Genomic DNA, 25,123 nt, shown 5'->3' on the forward strand with positions numbered 1-25,123 from the left:
TCGCCAGTCATAATGGTAGATGAGGGTCGCTATTCATAATAGTAGAAGGGGTTCGCCAGTCATAATGGTAGATGAGGGTCGCTATTCATAATAGTAGAAAGGGTTCGCCAGTCATAATAAGGAATGAGGGTCGCCAGTCATAATAATGGATGAGGGTCGCCAGTCATAATAGGAGAAAGGGTTCGCCAGTCATAATAATGGATGAGGGTCGCCAGTTATAATACTAAAAGGGGTTCGCCAGTCATAATAGTAGAAGGGGTTCGCAAGTCATAATGGTAGATGAGGGTCGCTATTCATAATAGTAGAAGGGGTTCGCCAGTCATAATGGTAGATGAGGGTCGCTATTCATAATAGTAGAAGGGGTTCGCCAGTCATAATGGTAGATGAGGGTCGCTATTCATAATAGTAGAAAGGGTTCGCCAGTCATAATAAGGAATGAGGGTCGCCAGTCATAATAGGAGAAAGGGTTCGCCAGTCATAATAATGGATGAGGGTCGCCAGTCATAATACTAAAAAGGGTTCGCCAGTCATAAAAGTAGAAGGGGTTCGCCAGTCATAATGGTAGAAGGGGTTCGCAAGTCATAATGGTAGATGGGGGTCGCTATTCATAATAGTAGAAAGGGTTCGCCAGTCATAAAAGTAGAAGGGGTTCGCCAGTCATAATGGTAGAAGGGGTTCGCAAGTCATAATGGTAGATAGGGGTCGCTATTCATAATAGTAGAAAGGGTTCGCCAGTCATAATAATGGATGAGGGTCGCCAGTCATAATAATTGATGAGGGTCGCCAGTCAAAATACTAAAAGGGGTTCGCCCGTCATAAAAGTAGAAGGGGTTCGCCAGTCATAATGGTAGATTAAGGTCGCTATTCATAAAAGTAGAAGGGGTTCGCCAGTCATAATGGTAGATGACTGTCGCTATTTATAATAGCAGAAAGGGTTCGCCAGTCATAATAATGGATGAGGGTCACCAGTCATAATACTAAAAGGGGTTCGCCAGTCATAACAGTAGAAGGGGTTCGCCAGTCATAATGGTAGATGAGGGTCGCTATTCATAATAGTAGAAAGGGTTCGCCAGTCATAATAATAGATCAGGGTCGCCAGTCATAATAATAAAAGGGGTTCGCCAGTCATAATGGTAGATGAGAGTCGCTATTAATAATAGTAGAAAGGGTTCGGAAGTCATAATAATGAATGAGGGTCGCCGGTCATAATAGGAGAATGGGTTCGCCAGTCATAAAAATGGATGAGGGTCGCCAGTCAAAATACTAAAAGGGGTTCGCCCGTCATAAAAGTAGAAGGGGTTCGCCAGTCATAATGGTAGATTAGGGTCGCTATTCATAAAAGTAGAAGGGGTTCGCCAGTCATAATGGTAGATGAGGGTCGCTATTCATAATAGCAGAAAGGGTTCGCCAGTCATAATAATGGATGAGGGTCACCAGTCATAATACTAAAAGGGGTTCGCCAGTCAACAGTAGAAGGGGTTCGCCAGTCATAATGGTAGATGAGGGTCGCTATTCATAATAGTAGAAAGGGTTCGCCAATCATAATAATGGATTGGGGTCGCCAGTCATAATAGAAGAAAGGGTTCGCCAGTCATAATAGTAGATGGGGGTCGATTTTCATAATAGTAGAAGGGGTTCGCCAGTCAAAATGGTAGCTGAGGTATATGGTAGATTTTGCGTATTGACCTGCAAACCCACTACATTTAGCAAATGAATCCAAAATATTTAGTACATTACAGAAACTGGCAGCTGCACCATTGAGAAATAAACTGTGTCATCCGCATTTTAAAGAACTTTGTATTCTTTTAAGCCAACATAAATTCGTTTGGCAGAGTGTGAATTTCGAATTAACAACCCAAGACTTCTAGCGCTTAACAAAAACGAATCTTAATGTCATTTGCCCATTGACTATAACACTAGAAAATGCATTCTGATCAAGTATTTTTATTCATGTCATGAAAGATTTGCCAAATTTAAAAATGGAAAGCGTTTTAAACAAAAAATCATGAAAAATCAGAAATCAGGAATATGTTTCTTCTCCATATACACAATTAAATAATACAAAATTTTCCTATTTTCACCAATAAATCGTCCAGACAAGAATCCTGATTGATTAACATGAATAATTATATGGTAATACTTTTTAAAGTCTGTGAGCAATACAACTTTACAACAGTTTACAAACAACATTCAACAATGAAACTGATCTCCAATTTTTGATGAAATGTCTTACTTTGTCACCTTAAGGAATTAATGTTATCAAGCCATTATTGTTTGTGAGATGGATAATTTTCCAGAAATATAAGCAAAATTCATACTTCGTACCAAGAATATACCTAAGTCCTGAAAGAATGCTTTAAAAAAATCAGTTGTAAATCCATCTCGTCCAGGAGGCTTATTATTTTTCATATTTTTTTAATGCAAAATCAACTTCACTGTAAGATATTTCTCCTAAAGAAGAACACTTTTCCTCCTTATGACTGGCGACCCTCTTCCTTTATTATGACTAGCGACCCTCTTGTTTGATTATGAATGGCGACCCTCATCCATTATTATGACTGGCGAACCCCAGCTACTATTATGACGAGCGACCCTCATCTACCATTATGACTGGCGAACCCCTTTTAATATTATGACTGGCGACCCTCATCCATTATTATGACTGGCGAATCCTTTCTACTATTATGAATAGCGACCCTCATCCACTATTATGACTGGCGAACCCCATCTACTATTATGACTAGCGACCCTCATCTGCCATTATGTCAGGCGAACCCCTTCTAATATTATGACTGGCGACCCTCATCTATTATTACGACTTGCGAACCCCATCTACTATTACGACTAGCGACCCTCATCTGCCATTATGACTGGCGAACCCCTTCTAATATTATGACTGGCGACCCTCATCTATTATTATGACTGGCGAACCCCATCTACTATTATGACTAGCGACCCTCATCTGCCATTATGACTGGCGAACCCCTTCTAATATTATGACTGGCGACCCTCATCCATTATTATGACTGGCGAACCCCATCTACTATTATGACTAACGACCTTCATCTACCATTATGACTGGCGAACCCCTTCTACTATTATGACTGGCGACCCTCATCCATTATTATGACTGGCGAACCCTTTCTACTATTATGAATAGCGACCCTCATCTACCATTATGACTAGCGAACCCCTTTTAATATTATGACTGGCGACCCTCATCCATTATTATAACTGGCGAACCCTTTTTTACTATTATGAATAGCGACCCTCATCCACTATTATGACTGGCGAACCCCATCTACTATTATGACTAGCGACCCTCATCTGCCATTATGACTGGCGAACCCCTTCTAATATTATGACTGGCGACCCTCATCTATTATTATGACTGGCGAACCCCATCTACTATTATGACTAACGACCCTCATCTACCATTATGACTGGCGAACCCCTTCTACTATTATGACTGGCGACCCTCATCCATTATTATGACTGGCGAACCCGTTCTACTATTATGAATAGCGACCCTCATCTACCATTATGACTGGCGAACCCCATCTACTATTATGACTAGCGACCCTCATCTGCCATTATGACTGGCGAACCCCTTCTAATATTATGACTGGCGACCCTCATCTATTATTATGACTGGCGAACCCCATCTACTGTTATGACTAGCGACCCTCATCTGCCATTATGACTGGCGAACCCCTTCTAATATTATGACTGGCGACCCTCATCTATTATTATGACTGGCGAACCCCATCTACTATTATAACTAGCGACCCTCATCTGCCATTATGACTGGCGAACCCCTTCTAATATTATGACTGGCGACCCTCATCCATTATTATGACTGGCGAACCCCATCTACTATTATGACTAACGACCCTCATCTACCATTATGACTGGCGAACCCCTTCTACTATTATGACTGGCGACCCTCATCCATTATTATGACTGGCGAACCCCATCTACTATTATGACTAACGACCCTCATCTACCATTATGACTGGCGAACCCCTTCTACTATTATGACTAGCGACCCTCATCTGCCATTATGACTGGCGAACCCCTTCTAATATTATGACTGGCGACCCTCATCCATTATTATGACTGGCGAACCCTTTCTATTATTATGAATAGCGACCCTCATCCACTATTATGACTGGCGAACCCCTTCTACTATTATGAGTAGCGACCCTCATCTGCCATTATGACTGGCGAACCCCTTCTAATATTATGACTAGAGACCCTCATCCATTATTATGACTGGCGAACCATTTCTACTATTATGAATAGCGACCCTCATCTACCATTATGACTGGCGAACCCCTTCTACTATTATGACTGGTGACCCTCATCCACTATTATGAATGGCGACCCTTATGATCAACGAACCCTTTTCCTCCTTATGACTGGCGACCCTCTTCCTTTATTATGACTAGCGACCCTCTTGTTTGATTATGAATGGCGACCCTCATCCATTATTATGACTGGCGAACCCCAGCTACTATTATGACGAGCGACCCTCATCTACCATTATGACTGGCGAACCCCTTTTAATATTATGACTGGCGACCCTCATCCATTATTATGACTGGCGAATCCTTTCTACTATTATGAATAGCGACCCTCATCCACTATTATGACTGGCGAACCCCATCTACTATTATGACTAGCGACCCTCATCTGCCATTATGTCAGGCGAACCCCTTCTAATATTATGACTGGCGACCCTCATCTATTATTACGACTTGCGAACCCCATCTACTATTACGACTAGCGACCCTCATCTGCCATTATGACTGGCGAACCCCTTCTAATATTATGACTGGCGACCCTCATCTATTATTATGACTGGCGAACCCCATCTACTATTATGACTAGCGGCCCTCATCTGCCATTATGACTGGCGAACCCCTTCTAATATTATGACTGGCGACCCTCATCCATTATTATGACTGGCGAACCCCATCTACTATTATGACTAACGACCCTCATCTACCATTATGACTGGCGAACCCCTTCTACTATTATGACTGGCGACCCTCATCCATTATTATGACTGGCGAACCCTTTCTACTATTATGAATAGCGACCCTCATCTACCATTATGACTAGCGAACCCCTTTTAATATTATGACTGGCGACCCTCATCCATTATTATAACTGGCGAACCCTTTTTTACTATTATGAATAGCGACCCTCATCCACTATTATGACTGGCGAACCCCATCTACTATTATGACTAGCGACCCTCATCTGCCATTATGACTGGCGAACCCCTTCTAATATTATGACTGGCGACCCTCATCCATTATTATGACTGGCGAACCCCATCTACTATTATGACTAACGACCCTCATCTACCATTATGACTGGCGAACCCCTTCTACTATTATGACTGGCGACCCTCATCCATTATTATGACTGGCGAACCCTTTCTACTATTATGAATAGCGACCCTCATCTACCATTATGACTAACGAACCCCTTTTAATATTATGACTGGCGACCCTCATCCATTATTATAACTGGCGAACCCTTTTTTACTATTATGAATAGCGACCCTCATCCACTATTATGACTGGCGAACCCCATCTACTGTTATGACTAGCGACCCTCATCTGCCATTATGACTGGCGAACCCCTTCTAATATTATGACTGGCGACCCTCATCTATTATTATGACTGGCGAACCCCATCTACTGTTATGACTAGCGACCCTCATCTGCCATTATGACTGGCGAACCCCTTCTAATATTATGACTGGCGACCCTCATCTATTATTATGACTGGCGAACCCCATCTACTATTATAACTAGCGACCCTCATCTGCCATTATGACTGGCGAACCCCTTCTAATATTATGACTGGCGACCCTCATCCATTATTATGACTGGCGAACCCCATCTACTATTATGACTAACGACCCTCATCTACCATTATGACTGGCGAACCCCTTCTACTATTATGACTGGCGACCCTCATCCATTATTATGATTGGCGAACCCTTTCTACTATTATGAATAGCGACCCTCATCTACCATTATGACTGGCGAACCCCAGCTACTATTATGACGAGCGACCCTCATCTACCATTATGACTGGCGAACCCCTTTTACTATTATGACTGGCGACCCTCATCCATTATTATGACTGGCGAACCCTTTCTACTATTATGAACAGCGACCCTCATCCACTATTATGACTGGCGAACCCCATCTACTGTTATGACTAGCGACCCTCATCTGCCATTATGTCAGGCGAACCCCTTCTAATATTATGACTGGCGACCCTCATCTATTATTATGACTTGCGAACCCCATCTACTATTACGACTAGCGACCCTCATCAGCCATTATGACTGGCGAACCCCTTCTAATATTATGACTGGCGACCCTCATCTATTATTATGACTGGCGAACCCCATCTACTATTATGACTAGCGACCCTCATCTGCCATTATGACTGGCGAACCCCTTCTAATATTATGACTGGCGACCCTCATCCATTATTATGACTGGCGAACCCCATCTACTATTATGACTAACGACCCTCATCTACCATTATGACTGGCGAACCCCTTCTACTATTATGACTGGCGACCCTCATCCATTATTATGACTGGCGAACCCTTTCTACTATTATGAATAGCGACCCTCATCAACCATTATGACTGGCGAACCCCTTCTACTATTATGACTGGCGACCCTCATCTGCCATTATGACTGGCGAACCCCTTTTAATATTATGACTGGCGACCCTCATCCATTATTATGACTAGCGAACCCTTTCTACTATTATGAATAGCGACCCTCATCCACTATTATGACTGGCGAACCCCATCTACTATTATGACTAGCGACCCTCATCTGCCATTATGACTGGCGAACCCCTTCTAATATTATGACTGGCGACCCTCATCTATTATTATGACTGGCGAACCCCATCTACTATTATGACTAGCGACCCTCATCTGCCATTATGACTGGCGAACCCCTTCTAGTATTATGACTGGCGACCCTCATCCATTATTATGACTGGCGAACCCCATCTACTATTATGACTAACGACCCTCATCTACCATTATGACTGGCGAACCCCTTCTACTATTATGACTGGCGACCCTCATCCACTATTATGAATGGCGACCCTTATGATCAACGAACCCTTTTCCTCCTTATGACTGGCGACCCTCTTCCTTTATTATGACTAGCGACCCTCTTGTTTGATTATGAATGGCGAACCCCATCGTTGATTATGACTTGCGACCTCTATGAACAAAGCCCCTTATGAATAGCGACCCTTATGACTATTATGACTAGCGGTCCTTATAACTAGCGGGTATTATGACCAGTGGTCCTTATGACTGGCGGGTGGACCCCGTATTAGGAAGGTAGTGAGAACGGTGTCTAATTATGTAACCTAATTTCAAGATTTAAAGTTACTCATATACAAGCTGACAAATACATATTAAATTTTTCCTCCAATATTTTAATTATGAATTGTAGCTGAATCATGTAGTTGCATGATGAGCCTTAATATTCCTTTGGAACTATTTAATTTTTGTTATTGCTAGCTTTGCATGAAATTATATAAGCCACCAACCAGTCCTGGAGAAGCTTTTTATAGGAAGTTTCATTTAACTATCTCTGTCATTAATACCACTGAAGGTCAGTGGTATTCTCTATATTTTTTATATTTGTATTATATCTCTTTTTTCTTTTTCCTTTGCTAAGAGATTAAATATGAATTGATAATGAGTAAGAATGAAATGAAAGTGCTTTACTCATCTCTCTATTGTGAAAGCATAAATTCATAATAATTTCTTATTTTTTTCTCTCACAGATATTGTTGTAGTCATAGCTTCAGTCCTAATCATTGTGATAGGCAGCCGCAACGGTCGCTTCCTCGAGCCAGCATTCCGTGGTCTTCGCTTTATTCAGATCCTGCGAATGGTTCGGGTTGACCGGCGTGGCAACACCTGGAAACTTCTAGGCTCTGTTGTCTGGGCACACAGACAGGTCTGATATACTCAATTGTTTAGTTTGAAATAGCATTTTTAAAGAAATTTGATTTTTTTTTGGGGGGGGGGGCAAGGCCGCGTTACTATCAGGCAAATCTCGTAGTAAAAATGATCTTCATAAAATGTGATTTTCCCTTTGAAATTCAGATTCCGCCTACCAAATTAATTTTGGGTACCTGGGGCCCATTTCATCAAGCTGTTTGTAAGTTAAGAGTGACTTTAAGAACGACTGGTGATCCTTTCTTGAAGTAAATGATGTTCACCATATTATGTTGGTGATTATTTAGCACGTAAGAAAGGATACCAGTCGTTCTTAAAATCGCTCTTAATTTACAAACAGCTTGATGAAACACCCACCTGTCTTGTTTATTGACCCCCACACAAAGCATGCATATGTGTCATCAAATTGGAGAGGGATATCCATCTAAGCTTTTCAAATGTATATTATGCCTCTATTATGATTGAACAACTCCATTAAGTACATGCATGTAAAACAGACATCCAGGGCCCGTTTTTAGAAAGGATTGTGATCGATCCGATCTTTGCAACTATGGAAAGCCAGCAAGGTTAACATCTAAAATGCTTGTTTGTTCAAAATATTTTCCAGATGTGATGTAGATTCATAAATTCATTGATTTCTTGACAATTCAGTGTGTTTCCCTTTGTTTACAAAGGACATTTTGCAAATTTCCTGTAGAAAAAAATTATGACACTGATGGATTTCCATAGAGTTACGGTTGATCGGATCCATCGTCACTCTTTGTAAGACGGGGTCCTGGTGGGACCTTCCTGCTGTAATAATTTCTCTGTTTCCTTGTTCAAATGGAAAATTGTAATGCTCTCAATTTATCATGGCTTGAGCAGTTCGCTAGGTGAAGCAAGAGAAAAATGGGGGGGGGTGGACTTAGGAAAAAGTTCATTATTGTTCTAGATGGTTGCTTCATATTAAACCCGTTGACCATTTCTTGTGGTAAATGATGTATGCCCATGCAGCTGACGTATCATGTGACATGTTCCAGTCATTCGTGAATTCAAGCATTTGAGAACAGCTTTATAACACGTCTGACCCATTGTGATTAACTTATGGTGAAATAGCAATAATTTTTTGTTTCAGATTTATGGGATGCACCTTGTGGTTTACATGGCTTTTCATAAATACAGTGATGATTGAGCCGACCTTCAATTCCAATTTCCCTCTATATTTGACTTAATTTTGATATTCCTTGCCTGAAGAATTTTTTTCATCATTTTTACAGGAGTTGCTGACAACATGGTATATTGGTTTCCTGGCCCTAATTTCAGTGTCTTTCTTAGTGTTTACATTGGAGCATGGTAGTCCCGATGATGATTATAAGACTCTACCTGATGCCATGTGGTATGGTCTGGTGAGTACCTCAGTTATCCCTTGTTGGTCCTCCTTTGTTTATTTCCTAGAGAATTGTTATTGTTAATCCATCAAGTATATCTTATTGAGTGATTAAGAGGGTAATAAATTCTCTGTATGACCATTTTATTATAAGTATATTATATGCCACTAGTAAAGAGTGATTATGGAATGCTAAGACAGAATGGATATGTAAAGCCTAATTCAACTGATATTAAAAAGTTGTTTTGAAAAGGGAAATTCTATCATGGCTGTGGTAAAATTTCTTTTAACCCTATCTAGGCCGGGGGGGGGGGGGCCTCGGAGGCCCAGTGCGAAATTTTTTGACCGCGCCACTCGCCGACTTTTTACTTTCAAGTCTTGCGCAACTTTTGAGACCAATTTTGCATCACCCGGGTATGTGGTTCCGAAATTACGCAACATTGTGTAAGTGCATGTCAGACCGAAAATGGCTCAAAAACGTGATTTCGTGTACAAAGTCAATGCAAATTGTGTTTTCAACCAAAATTCATAAATGTATGATTATTTTTAGTTTTGCTAGTCTGAATGTATTCATTTTATGCTTTTTATGATCACAGAAGAGTCCCCAACAAATTTCATTGAAAAAACAATGTAAAACAAAAGGTAAAAAAAACAAAGAAATACATAAGAAATTGCAAAAAACAATATAATACATAAGAAAATGATTTGATATCACAATTTTTTCATGTACACTTGCTAAGGACACCACAAAGAGTTTCTATACCAAAAATTAGTACATTTGGAGCTTTGTTTAGGGAGTTAGAGGAAAAAGTATGATTTCGCATACTAATTACGAATAAATTAGCATAATCACTTAATAGCGATTCGCATGAAATAAATTACTATACAATCTTGTAGATTATGTCCCAGGCAACCCGCGTGCCAATTTTCGGCGCGATCGCGCGGTCGACGGCCGAGATCTTAGGGGGGGCCTGGGAGGCCCCCCCCCCCCGGCCATAGGAACTCCCAAAATACCCCGGCCTAGATAGGGTTAAGTTTATTTACAACTACAAACTACAATATTGTTTAAATAAAAATAGCAGAAATACATAAAATGCCTCACAGAAAAAATACCTTTGTATATTCGATGCAGGTAACCTTGACAACAGTGGGATATGGGGATAAAACACCAAACTCCTGGTCAGGGAAGCTAGCCGCTGCGGTCTTTGCAATCATTGGAATTTCCTTTTTCGCTCTGCCTGCGGTAAGTATGTAGAAACTAGTAACGGGGTATCCATTTGCTGTTACAACTCAATTACCTTCTGATCTTGAATTGGCTATTAGAAATTTCATGTTAGATGCGCTACCAAGGAATAACCAAAATTAAAGATTTCAGTCTATGTCTGCACCAGCTTTCCAGTTGTTCAATTCCAACTGCTTTTCACCTTACGGTATCATAGTCATGTCAGTCTTAATCATGATTTTACTGAAATGTTATAATTATAATGAATAATGATAGCGGTATATTTACCCAGGGTAGCCACTTCAGTTCCAAAAAGTGTCCTGCTATTACATGTATTACCCTGGCTTTAGCTGGGCTGCCTAGGCACTCAAGCATTCAAGGAATTAATCCTGCCAGGTACCCATTCACCTCACCTGGGTCGAGTGCAGCACAGTGTGGATAAATTTCTTGCTGAAGGAAAACACACCATGGCTAGGATTCAAACCCACGACCCTCTGTTTGAAAGGCAAGAGTCAGAACTACTAGATCACGATAGCGCCCACAAATGTGTACTAGGTGTGAACAACACATAACCAATTTTCTCTGTGTCATGATCTGTAGGGTATTCTTGGTTCCGGTTTTGCTCTGCAAGTCCAGCAGCAACAACGCCAGAAGCACTTTGCTCGGAGACGACATCCAGCAGCACAACTCATCCAGGTGAATTCACTAGTCAATCGTGCATTGCATACCCATAGATGATACCAAGACAGAATCAAATCCAATGGTCCTAATTCTGAAGTCTGGTTTATCTTAGGCCTTGGTCTCACTCTGTGTTAAAAATTTGGAACGTCAAAGATTTAGAAATTGCAGTTATGTTATATGTTTCATATTTTTACTTTGCTCTTTTCTCGTGCCTTGATGATGAAGGGAACTAGTTTAGTAATGCCCAGTCATGTTAATTGAGTTGACAAGTTGAACTTACAAGAGATACCTGTCACAATTACCTATCCATAGTTAAGCCACAACTTTAGATCAGAGTCAAATCAATCCCGGGTTCAGAATATAGGCCAAGATATCTGTGTTCTATTTCATCTTTTTGACCCTACCATGAACCAGTAATTGCCTTCTGGTATAGTCGCAGCTAGTAGAAGACTGGTTCAATCCACTGGTAACAACATTTTTATCCCTCTTTCCACCTTCCAAATGTGACCAGCTATATTTAGATATTTATTAAAATTTCCTATTATTCCTCCTTGTAACTCAAGATTAATAGTTTATGGAGTATTTCTTTGTAATCTTATGTTATAAATCTCATAGTGTATGTTTACACTTCAGTTTATCTTTATACAATTGGGTTAATTTCAAGTTTATTTTGTAACCAGTTGGTTTCTCGTGATTCTGTTATTACTTTTAATTTACCATTTCTCCATGATGCACACTTCATTTTCCCTTTTTCAGTGTCTTTGGAGATGTTATGCTGCAGATCCAAACTCTAGTTCAACAGCCACCTGGAAACCTCATATTAAACCTGTTCATAGCCCCACTACTGGCAGGTGAATATTGATTCCTCTTGCTTTACGCCCTATCCCATCAAGGGAAACACCTCTGGATGTCTCCAGACAAGGTGACAAGCACTTGGCCTGACAGTTGGGAGGAAGGCCAGACAGTTGCGCGGAAGTTGCCTCAAAGGCTCCAAGTAGTCCCTGCAACATTGCAGCGCATCGCCATGATTGTTGAGCAAAGTGCTCGTCACCTGTCTGGAGAAGTCGCAGAGAACTTTCCTTGGTTATAACAAGGAAACTTTTATCTTTGAGACATCTCCATTACTAGATTCGGAGACATCGCAGAAACATCACCTTTTGAGAGATATGGCATTTACCTGATTATTTGTAGAAATCAATCAACAAATTTCCTAACCTTCACTCAGGTGTTGGAGATGGTCCTATGAATGTTGCATATGGAAAGTTAATATATACAAAATTTCTTTTAACACCCCCTAAGAATTCATTAAGCAATTCAAATAGGAATACTCTGCCCATCCCCATTTTTATCCTCATAAAATTTGTGACCAAAAATGAATGATTTACTTTATTTTGTAGGATATACTAACATATAGTATGGTACGATACAAATTCCAAACACAGACATGAATTCAAAACTAGAAAAAAGTTAGTGGTAATAGTTAGTGCAAGCATTTGCTTTTTAATATCCTAGTTCCTGTTAAAATTATTACAAGCATTCTAAAAGTTAGCAACTGGCAAGGCAAGCCAAAAATGGTGGCTAGGTTATTAAAATTTTCCCCTGTAAAGTCTGCAGTTTCAAAATGGAAATGTGATATTTGAAAAAATGTGATTGCTTATATAGCTTTTGACTTGCTAGTTACTAGCTTGCAGCATGCTTAAATTTTTGTAAGATAAACACACCTTTCAAAAGTACCAAATGTGAAATGTGACCATTTACTCAACAAAATTGTGCGTTTTTAAACCTCTCAAAGCTTCAGGTCCAATAACTTCATCTCCCGACTTTCCATGAAACGCAACAACAACACGGCCAACAGTCCCATGATGCACCGCACCAGCGAGCGTCTCAAGAAGTCGATCAGCTCGGAACGGGACCTGGAGGACGGGGACCACGACGAGAAGAAGACCATGCTGAGTGTCAGGCTGAGTAACGGCAGCCATGGTGGTCTCTTTGGTGAGCAGGACTCCATGAGATCCATTAGAAGTTTCCGCCACTCTCATCATCATCATCATGGCAAAGGTGTTTGGCTGTTCTCTCTATCTATCTTTCCTTCTCTTGAGAGTCAAATCTGCATTAGGCTCTAAATTTAAGCACCTTATCATAAGTCCAGAGCTGTGTCTTTCCGCAGGTATTCTGCAGCAAGCAAACTTTTCATTACAGATCATCCCAGTCACTGTAGACAAAACAATGGGGACTGTTTTGAAAAGCCCCTGAACACGTATTTTCCATATTCTGAAAATGCACCCCTTAACACGTATTAGCGTGTGAAACGTACCTACCCTTCAAATATTGGAAACAAAACGGTACCCTGGATAAGTATTCCCTGAATCGACCCCCTAAACAAGTACAACAATATCTTAATTGTTAAGTCACAGGAGTGATCACGGACTTCAGCTTTACCTTTACTGTAGTACCACCCCACACTCCTTGCTCAAATCGGACACTAAACACGTTGTGTTGGGGTAAAAAGTACACCCTTTGTAAAGTATTTTAGTCTTTTTATACCCTCGCAAATTGGACCATAAACACTTAGTTTTCCTAGGTAAATATATACCTTTGTTTTGATACCCTTATTACATTACGTGCCCATATCTTGAAAAAGAGATCCTCTTTACGTGTTTTGAGGGTCGCACATGGTATCCACTCATCAATAGAATTGCCCCCCCCCCCCCTGGGATTGCTGCTAAAAGACATGGCACAGACTTTTGGCAAGTTGCATTTTCTGGATTATTAATTCTTGAGATGAATACACAGTGAGAGTTTAATTACACTTCCTATAGTTTCAAGTCAATTTTGATTTGATTTTGAACTCGTGTCCAATGACAATTTTTTTTATTGAATTTTAATCTGGGGAATTTAGAACTGAAAATTTTATAATGTGGTCTCCATATACCATGGAAATGCACAGGGTTTATATTTGATCATCAAACATATGTCACGTTTCTAATTACACCATAATGAACAATATGCACAGGAATAGAAATATGTGTGCCATTTCATATTTTTACAAAGGCAAAAATGTTCTTTTTGTTTCCAATTGATAAGATCTTAAATAAAGGTGGATAGTTAAAGTAAACAGTAGACAAATAACTTTGTTTCATTTCTTATTATGATATTGATCCATACTTTCATTGTGGCCATTAAGTATAAGTAGTGAAGATATCAAACCATCATATCATTGATGTATGAAAAACATTTGAAAAAAAATCAATTTCCTGAGATACGATATTTCTAGATCTGTTGAGATCATATCTTTTTATTTGAGAGTTGCCCATGGTTATTTTTCTGTATTTAATTGAAAAAAAAATTGAAATACAAAATAAATTAGAACTAAAAGGAAGATAATTTAAACAATTATGAGATTGTTTTCTAATGCAGATCTGACTTTTTCAACTAATTTTTCTTTTAATATGCTGCCATTTTAAACCATTATGTACATCCATGTTTGAATATATGTGTTGTAATAATAAACCATTTTTGTACTAATTAATTTTGCCTTACTTTTTCCCTAGAGTGATTTAAACTTCTCTTTTTGCACTAATGTTATCTGATTCTTTTGTTTGTGATGTGGAGTTTTGATATTTTACGTTTACAGAAGTAAACATCAATCTCTTGATCCTTCAGTGTGTTAGTTTTGATTCATATCATGTTCTGTCCAATTTTTGTTTTGATGTAATCTCAAATCAGAATTTTTAAAGTAGCAGCTCATTTCTGACTGATGTTTGATTGTATATTGATAATCCTGAAGCTTTTCTACAAGTATCTGTAGTGAGTTATTGTATTGACGTCTTGAATTACATGTACTAAACATGTGCATTTATCAGGGTTGCCAGCCCATTAGGAAAATTTTAGTTTTTCCAGTCAGGGAAAATCAAGGAATTCGATAAAGAGATACCTCATATCAGGGGAAAATGCATCAAATAAGGGAAAAATCAAGGAATTTTGATCAGCCCAAAAGTCGAAAGCACTGTAGTCAGTCAGACTCTGTTATATTTTGTTGCATATCATAATAACATCCATTGAATGACTGGTTGTGGTGTTACTAATTAGTTTTACATAATTGTTTTCATACTGTAAATACTTTTAATTCACTGCAACAACTTTGAAAACATGCAAAACTTGGAATAGGTTTAAAGAATTATCAGGGAATTTTTTAACCTCACCAGGGAATTTTGTTTTCTTGAAAAGCTGGGAACCCTGATTTATGCATCAGAAAATCATTGGATAGACTTAGAAATATGCATCTTCCTTCCAAAAGGAATTTATAAAGAAAGATGATGAAAGAGGATTAAAAAAAAACCTAAAAAGTTTTTATTTCCACAAAGTATAGTATAAATAGTCAATCTGTGACTTTGTTAATTTGTCAACTTTCCCCACAGAAAATCCATGTTTGGTAATACAATGCCAGGATCCAATACCATTTTCAAGTGACTAAAATATTTCACATTGGAAGAGGTGCGCGATCGGAAGCTGATATGAAAAATGAAATAGATCGGAGTAAAAATTGTGTATCTCTATTTCTTATATAGATATTTTTGTATTTATGGTGAAAGTGTGATGAAATTTGAGATTATCTGTTTGGTATTAGCATTTGGTACTTTTCCGATATGCCTCATTTTTTTTCTCTTCTCAATAGTTGGGCACTGGAGTTCAAATTCATTTTACAACTTTTGGGCTCAACAGCCTTTATATATATATTTTTTTAAATCTTACATGCACTTCTTTTTTCTGTTGCCTATATCAAATATATGTATGTAATATATATATATATATATATGTAAATATATATTTGTTAAAGATTCGAGCCCCACAAAATAACTCAACTAATTCTGATTTGCTGTTTTTTTTCTAATGCATGCTAAAACTTGACCTAGTCCCAAGCTTATTTTTTCTAAAAACTGGCTCTTTCATCTAATTTTGGATTGCTCTTTTGATAATTAACATTTGCAGTGCAGAAAGACGCATATTTATTCTCATCCATCCACTTGTATTTTCAAAACATTTTTTTCCCCAAAATTATATCACCATCTTTGCTGTTTATCTCCATTTTGCTTTTTTAGTTTTAAAATAAACCTCCATGTTGGTAAGTGTGAAACAAATTGAAATAAATATCTGCAATGTTTAGTCAGCTTGAAGTCAATAGTTTTGATTCATTTCTTCAATTGTACTACTAGTATGTCATTTTGTCATTCTTTGGTTGAGAAAAAAAATCTGATTTGATATGCATAGATTTAAAAAAAATCATCTTACGGCTTGCCAGAGTTTTACATACAAGTGGCAAGAAATATTTGCTTTAAGTCTCGATCTTAAGTATTCTACTTCAATCATGGGAAGAGAATTAAGGGCAACGCCCTATCAACTGGCTGTTTGTTGGCCTGGGGCCTGTTGCAGAAAGAGTTGCAATCATTGCAACTTGATTTTCAACCAATCAACAACGCACATCTGGGACTTGTGATTGTTTTTTTTTTAATTTTGTTGAAACGCAACTCTTTCTGCAATGGACCCCCGGACTGAAAAAGGTTCAATATTTTTAAAATCAGAACTCTAGAAATTACCCAATCTTGTAGGAGAAGGTGGGGTAAGTTGAGCCGCCACCCCCAGACCGATAATAAATGAGTCAGACATTGTAGTGGTGCCCATTGCATAACCCCACCACATTGTTTTCATTGTTGAAACAAAAAATAATTTTTCAGAGGGAAAAATACTAATTTCAGTCAAAAAGGTAAAAAAAAGGGTGTGAAATATATAAGTGCTTTGTACCCACACACATCTTTGAATATAATAGGGCATAAGGACAGTATCGTTAGTCCAGGTATGGATCCTCATTCTCGTCAAAGTCTTTTACATGATGGATGCATGAGAAATGTGGTTGTGAAAATATCACACTAATTTCGGACTGGGGTAGATTGAGCCAGCCAACATGGGGCAAGTTGAGCAATAGTAATTCATATGGTAATGTATATAAAACAAAACCTAAAAAAGTCTTTGATATGTAGGCAGAAAAGACCAAAGTCACAGTACAGTTATTTTACTTTTAGAGGATGTTAGTATTTATTGAGAATTAGCAAGAGAAAAGACTTTGAATAAAAAATTGTAATGCCGGTTCTTGTCCCATACCTTTTGCACATAATTTTTGCTCAATTTAACCCAGAAGGTTGCTCAACTTACCCAATGGGTGGGGTAAGTTGAGCCATTTGACATATTTTTTTTCAAAAATGATGGTGACTTTCAGTGTGGGGATAGAATGTTAAATGGTATAAAATGTGTCCCAAGAATTAAACTGTAAGGCAAGGTACTTATTTGTACAAGATGAAATTCAGATCTAACATGCAAAAAGCACCAAAAAAAAAAAATCTCATCTTACCCCGCCTACCACTACTGATGTCCAGGTAATTATTTGATAACTACATGGAGACATGTTCTGGTTTTGGGAATACAGACCCGGTGAAAAAATAGTAAATGGGGGTTATAACCCCGAACTTTGTTCAAAATACAAGAACATTTTTTTTTTCCTTTTTGAATTCTCTATTTGTCATGAGATTCATGATTTACCCAATTTATCCATGTCTAATTGTTTTCGTAAAATTGTACAAAGTTTTAAAGAAAACTTACTGCTGCTTCTTATGAAACAAAAATATGACAATTTTAGAAATTTCCCGTTTTTCACAATGAATGCTCATTCATGAGATAAGTCATCAAGATGGCACATTTCAGATAACATTTTTTTTTTTTGGGGGGGGGGGGGTTAAAGTTAAATTGGGGGCAGGTAACAGTATAAATTGCTGTGTTGGAAATGCATAGACCTTTGAGGTAATAATTGTTTTATTTTCATCTGCCATATTTGATTTTAATGACATTATCTTTCATCAACATTCTGTGAGTTGGGCCTCACTAAAAAGGAAATAAGAATGAGGGTGGGCCTTAAAATATTTATAAAAAGTCAGAATGGACTTTAGGATATATGAGGTTGAGATGCACTGTTTAAAATGGAACTCCACCAAAATGTCAACTTTTTATAAAAGTCATGCGATCAGCAGTTTTGCAATGTTTATTTAAACAGTGAAATATGCATAGTTGGCCCTTTAGTTTTTATGCAAATGAGAATGGCAATTATGCAATGGAACTATAACTACTTTTTTTCATTATCGATAATAGATTCAACTTTCTTTAGAGATGTGTATTAAAACTTTGGTGATGGGTCAGTAATGTGGATTATAATTGTTGTCATCAAAGCATATCAGCAATAAAATGTTTTCTATCTCTTGTACACTAGTTGACGATGAAGTAATGCACTTTCTTTCAGTTTACTTCTAAATTCTGTAGTTCCCATGGACTTGGTTCAGGTACTCCCCCCGCTCCAGTTAGTCTGCAGGCACAGACCCTGATTGAAACTTTTATCATGAAATTGATTTTTACACAAGACTAGCACATATATAACTGGCTACATAAGTCATTGTAGGCTGCACATTCAAGCCACTTAATGGTTAAGTCCACCCCAGAAAAATGTTGATTTCCATAAATAGAGAAAAGTCAAACTAGCATAATGCTGAAAATTTCATCAAAATCAGATGTAAAATAAGTTGTGACATTTTAAAGTTTTGCTTATTTTTCACAAAACAGTGATATGCACAAATCAGTGACATGCAAATGAGACACTCGATGATGTCCCTCACTCACTATTTCTTTTATTTTTTGTTGTTTGAATTATACAAATGGGAATATTTCATATTTCACATAATAAAATACAAAAGGAATAGTGAGTGAGTGATGTCATCAGTCTCATTTGCATACCGACAAGGATGTGAATACAACTGTTTTGTGAAATTAAGAGAAATCTCAAATGTTATGATTCTCTGATTTTGATGAAATTTCTCTTTTTATTTTCATCAACTTTTTGTTGGGGTTGACTTGTCCTTTAAAGGGTTTGCTCAACAACAGACTACGAGGTCCCAGTAGGCAGTGGGTTGACGACCCTCTCATTAACCATTTCGTGACAATGTCAACGTCTCGTTTCTTCCTTTCCAGATGATGAAGAACCACCGGTCCGTGTCACCAAGCTCACTGAGGCACACAAGAACGCCATCAGAGCCGTACGCAAGATCAAATACTTTGTGGCGAGACGGAAATTCAAGGAAGCATTCCGGCCGTATGATGTCAAAGATGTCATTGAGCAATATTCCTCTGGTCATGCAGACATGCTGGCCAGGATTAAGAACTTACAGATGAGGTAATTGGCAGGCTTAGGATTTTCAGGATTTTCAGGATTTTCAACGTGGGTGGGGGGGGGGAAGAACCAAAACTTTTTTTTTCAATGACATATACCTATTTAGGTGAATGATAACATTCAGATGGGATTCAATGTTTATTTGTTCATGTTATTCATGTTAAAGAGTGTGTCGCATCTTCTTATTTTTTTTTATTCAATTCTAGGTTAGACCAAATCTTGGGCAAGTCAGGGATGGAGAGACGGAAAGGTCGTGGAGCAGGCGATCTCGAATTGTTTGACCCTAATATCAGTTTACTGTCGCGTGTAGTGAAAGTAGAGAGAAGAGTGACTCTCATTGATAGAAAATTAGATATGTTGATTGAGATGTACCGTGAAGAGAGACACGCCAAGTCAGCTGCTGATGGGGGCAAGGAGGAGGAAGGAGAACATTCCCAAGAATCGGATCCAGCTCCGAGGGGGTTTATGAGGAGGAGAGGCTGGGGGTCGTACCATCGGAGACAGAACGAAGCTATTCCACAACGGGTCGAATCCTCCGACACGTCATCGGCGACATCCCCCGCCGACCCGACCGCCACCACTGCAACCATTCAGAAGCTTCCCATCTCGTCCTCGCACCCGAGCCTCGCCGAAGAGAAGGTTGTCAAGGGACTCTTGAAGCCGTCGCACTCGCAGAGCGACGTCCACCAGAGCGGCGACGACTCCTCCATCCACTCCCACGACCGCATGAGCGACTCGACACTGCGTGCGGAAGGGAGCCCTCACTCCAGCGAGAAGGACATGGAGAGTGACGTCTGCAATCCTTCTACCAGCGATCAAGACATTCCATTATCCACCAACCCTCCCCGCTCACCCGACACGGTGTCGTACGCTAGCAGTAGGCTGTCCAGTACAGGCAGCTCTTCTGCCTTAGACAGTGAAACAAGAATCTAAAAAAAGTGTGTGTATTTGATGCTTACATAATGTGGAGTGTTTTTAAAACAAAACATTTATGGCACATATTGTGCGCAGTACTTATATATCGTCTTTATATTACTATTCCCTATCAATAATATTTCATGATTACAGAGCTTTAATTGCTTTCTTATGTATTTTAATTTCTTTTCCAACATTAATTTCCTTTTCAATACATCGTGTCATGCAAGCCCGCATCTATCTTGTTTTGATGTTAAACAAAGATAGATTTAATCATGTATGTTACTTTACTATGTGTAGGAAGGGAAGGATATATTTTGTCTTGTGTCCTGTTGGGAATAATCCATAAGTTGAATTTTCACGAAGTCCTTATGTTTCTTGTGATATTTGTCTGTTATCCTCTTGGTATTAGGAACCTAAAGGTGCTATATTATGTGTTCAACCTGATAGGTAGTCACAGTTTAAGTTTTAAACTCCATTTATCAACTCAATTCTAGTTATTGAGAAAATCTGTGTATGAAGCCTGACTCAAAAGTTTATTTTGATGACTACTAACACATGCCCCCTTTCCTCCCTGAGAAAGTATTGCAGTAATGAAAAAATTAGATGGATTTTGATTAGATAATTAATAAATGAAAAATCAACCCAATGAAATAGATGAAGGATCTCTTACTGTGATTAATTTCTTCATACCACTCTGCTTTTTAAACAAACAATAGTTATGTTTTTAAATGCATTTTTGCTTAATTTCCACACCAAAAGCATTCATGGCTTGTCATTTTGCTGTAAATTTTGAAGTGTGGAAAAAGCATTAGCAAGCCAAATAGGTATCGTGTGTTTTTAGAAGAACTTTTTACTGTTTTACTTAATGCATTTTTAGGATATATTTTTAGATACACTTACGCTTATAACCCAAAAACAGTCACGTACCAAAAATCTTCATTTGACAATCCTTGTAAACATATACCATTTCCAGATCATGAAGAATCTTATGAAAGTGTTTCTGCTGATACTTTTGACTGACATGCTATTATTATGAATTACATTCGGAAAAGAGTTTCATCAAAAAAGATAACTTGGGGCTACAATTTGGAAAAACATTGATGTCAACTAAGGATAAACGAAAATTATTTCCATTTTTGCTCATTCCGAAAAATTGTTCCATTCATCTTATTTACACCCAGAAATTTCAGTAGATATTTTGTTGTTGTTGTTGTTGTTGAGGAGAGGAAGTATACATTAACTCACAAAACATATTATCCAAAAATCAGATCCAGGAAAGAAAATTACATAAAAGAGGCAAAACAGCATGACAAACTTTTTTTTCTTTTTTACTCAATAAAAAATCTTTGATGATAGGACAATAATTTGGAAGATATGTTAGATCTTTATGACTAAAGCAAATGCACAATTTGTATGGAATTGATGAGGTTGACCCAAATTTTATTTTACCACCTTTAAATCCCAATTTAAGATCTAGATGCATGGTTGTGAACTTTGTAGTATGTAATCATGTATTGGCATGATACTGAATAGCTGTTTCTTTTATCCCTTATGGAAGACCAAAATACACTGTGTGGGCAGATTTAATATTGATAAAATTGCAATTTTTCCCTTACCTACTGGAACTGGGAGATCCCTGTATAAAGCCTATGGGAATTCCAAATTTCAGTGGTCAATGGGTTAATTTATGTTTGATTTGATGCCTGTTTCTGGCATTCCATTAATTTTCAATGATTACCTTTTAAGCATTATTAATAACAAAATAAGTCAGCATTTCAACAAGATAAAGCATTCTCTATCTTACATTGTAGCATATTTTGTTGGAAATATACATGCATCTCAGTTACATCATTCAATACTTGTACTTATTTCTAACTCTTTGTTGTTAAATGTATATTGTCTGTTTGTTTAAAGTTTTATGCTTAGATGATTTTGCTGCTTTTTGAATCATGTAATCTTGTTTTTAAATTGCCATCTTCAATTATTGATGTAAACCATGTGCATTTTGTTATCCATGAAGTAATATATACTAACTTAAGGCTATCCAGTTAAGGCCTTTTTCTGCAATAAGTAATACAGAGAAAAGGAAATTGTTAAATGATTTATTGATATGTGAAAAAGCTTATATTTGATAGCATTTTATCCAAACACCATGTGTTAAGACCATTTGTAAATATTGATTTTACTTGTGAAAATCTGATCAGCAAGGCCCCTTTTATAAAAATGAATCTCTGAAAAGTTTGTCCTCAAAATTCATTTCGGGAATTAATTGTTGGGTCAGGGGTGTAGGTACACAATGGTTAGTTTGCCCCTGGGAGTGAAGACGTGATCAGACTTCAATAAGCACCAATTATTTTTTTAAGAAAACAAGGGAAGGGGAAGGTAACACATACTGTTGAGCCCCCCCCCCCCCATGTGGTTTTGGAGTTTTCCATCCTGTTTCTCAGTCTGATCTTTAGAATACTGTCTTTTTGCTGACAAAGAACAGATGTTATCACAAAATTGTTCTAAAAATGAATTAAGTATCCTTTTTTTTGTAAAGCATTCCTTCAATGAAAGTTGATGTCTACTTTTCAGGGCACTGGGACCCATCGCGGAAAACTTGTTATAACAATTAAAAATCATTGACTTTCATAGGCTGATATTGAACTAGCTATAAAATCTCTGAATCTGTTACTATAACGAGTCTTCATGAAATGGGACCCTGTTTCATAAAACTTGTAATAATAATAACAGTTAAAAGCTACTGAAATCCTTCTCTCTAATTGGCAGGTGGGTAAACTTCTGATAGAAATTGGGCATGTGTTATCATAACTGTTGTATCTCCTTGCAATATCAAGTCTTTATGAAATGGCAACTCTGGCATGGCATATTCAGTAATTTAGAACAAAACTGAAATGAAGCATAGTATTGTATTTTGTTGGACTTTGTGAAATTATTTTCTTTCATGTTTGTTGAATTCATGTTATGTAAACAAAAGAACAATTCATGTACTTTCCATTACTTTAATATAGAAATAGATTGATATTGGTTAAAATTTAATGATTCATATTATACAAATATGGAGGCTGATAGTAAGACTACTCTATATACTGTGGGGAATCTTTCTAAAGAGCTTTAAACCATGTAAGATTTTGCCTTGTAAATAGCCTCTTTTTATAAAAAAATATTAACTAGCAGAAAAAAAAACATATTGCCAAAATATATTGAAATTAGCTTCTACAGGGCTTATCGTGTTCCTTTTGTATGTTAACAAAAATATGAAAAAAGTAATGTACAATTACCTGTTATATAGTGGTTATCTGTAAATATGAAAATGCTATATATAACATTTTCTTACTAAGAAATTAGGTTTAGAGTTAATATATATGGGTTTTGGGAGTGATAATGGCTTTTTTCGGTTGAGATTGGCTTGTACGTTTATGTTAAATAAAAATGAGAATGCTTGACAATGTGATCATATTTGACAATATTCCTATGCAGATTTTTCCTGTGAATAAAAATACATCAATATTCCTCATATATGCAATGTGTTTTGAGTTGATATTTGTGTGTTGTTTAAATAGGAGGGCAAAGCAGGTGTTACAGAGATGAAGGTGCTACTTCCGGTGTCTTAATTTTCATAAACTACAGTTAGATGGTGGATGACCAATCGTTTGGGCTTGAATATTTTGAAACGTGACCATGGCACTGTAATTTGATTTAATATTCCAATGAGTTATGCACATTTTATTGCTAGGATACTGGTGAATTTAAAAAAATCAATATACAGTGCGTCCCAGAATAAACGAAACTGAGATTTAGCGACCATTTATCATAACTTAATCATAAATAGAATAAATAAATGACATACCAATTTAAAGCTTAGAATCACCTCTTTCATCTGATATTACTTAGCTTATTTCTTATTCACGCATGAGTGAGCAAAAACAATTTGAAGAAAGGATACCAAAAACTCATTTATCGAGGGGTATCTGGGTTTCAAAAAGAAAACCACATTTCTGAAAAGTTCAATATCTGCTCTTTAATTTGGTACCTCAATTACAGAAAATTGTCAAGAAATGAAAAAGTTCTGGTCATTTGAAATAAGGCTTGTATTTCCGTAATTTCATGAGATAAACGTGTTTTCACCGGTTTCCCCACAGAAGCTTTCGCATGGTGAACAAAAGATTTAATGCATGGCTGATCGTCAACAAAACGGAGTGTTGAGAGTTTGAAAGCCATCCTGGAGAACCTCTTCATTTTATAAAATTATTGAAATTCAAGCCTTATTTCAAATGACTAGAACTTTGTTATTTCTTGACCATTTTCTGTTATTTAGGTATCAAATTAAAGAGGAGATATTGAACTTTTCAAAAATGTGGTTTTCTTTTTGAAACCCAGATACCCCCGCCAAATGAGTTTTTTTATATCCTTTCTTCAAATTGTATTTGCTCACTCATGCGTGAATGAGAAATAATCAGATGAAAGAGGAGATTCTAAGCTTAAAATTGATAGGTCATTTGTCTATTTTAGTTATGATTAAGTAATGATAAATGATCGCTAAATCTCGGTTTCGTTTTTTTCTGGGACGCACTGTTTATACATAGTAATTAATATAACAAAATGAAAATACAGAAATTTTGAAAGTGCCTCTTA

General features: G+C 37.6%; 1 protein-coding gene across 2 annotated transcripts in view; it reads left to right on the plus strand.

Moving 5' to 3' along the window:
* LOC121418636 (potassium voltage-gated channel subfamily KQT member 4-like) overlaps nt 1-21,069 on the plus strand; it is a 30,439-nt gene extending 9,370 nt beyond the window's left edge. Inside the window, exons 3-10 of one of the 2 annotated variants that reach the window (XM_041612614.1) lie at nt 7,858-8,033; nt 9,292-9,420; nt 10,534-10,644; nt 11,224-11,319; nt 12,061-12,155; nt 13,097-13,362; nt 19,369-19,570; nt 19,774-21,069. In XM_041612614.1, coding sequence (XP_041468548.1) covers nt 7,858-8,033; nt 9,292-9,420; nt 10,534-10,644; nt 11,224-11,319; nt 12,061-12,155; nt 13,097-13,362; nt 19,369-19,570; nt 19,774-20,500 — 1,802 coding nt within the window. In that variant the 3' untranslated portion in view covers nt 20,501-21,069. The remainder of the gene's footprint in view (nt 1-7,857; nt 8,034-9,291; nt 9,421-10,533; nt 10,645-11,223; nt 11,320-12,060; nt 12,156-13,096; nt 13,363-19,368; nt 19,571-19,773) is intronic. The other variant, XM_041612622.1, reaches the window with a different exon arrangement.
* The last annotated feature ends 4,054 nt before the right edge of the window (nt 21,070-25,123 follow it).

The sequence above is a fragment of the Lytechinus variegatus genome, chromosome 1 (assembly GCF_018143015.1).
Source record: "Lytechinus variegatus isolate NC3 chromosome 1, Lvar_3.0, whole genome shotgun sequence".
Classification (NCBI taxonomy): domain Eukaryota; kingdom Metazoa; phylum Echinodermata; class Echinoidea; order Temnopleuroida; family Toxopneustidae; genus Lytechinus; species Lytechinus variegatus.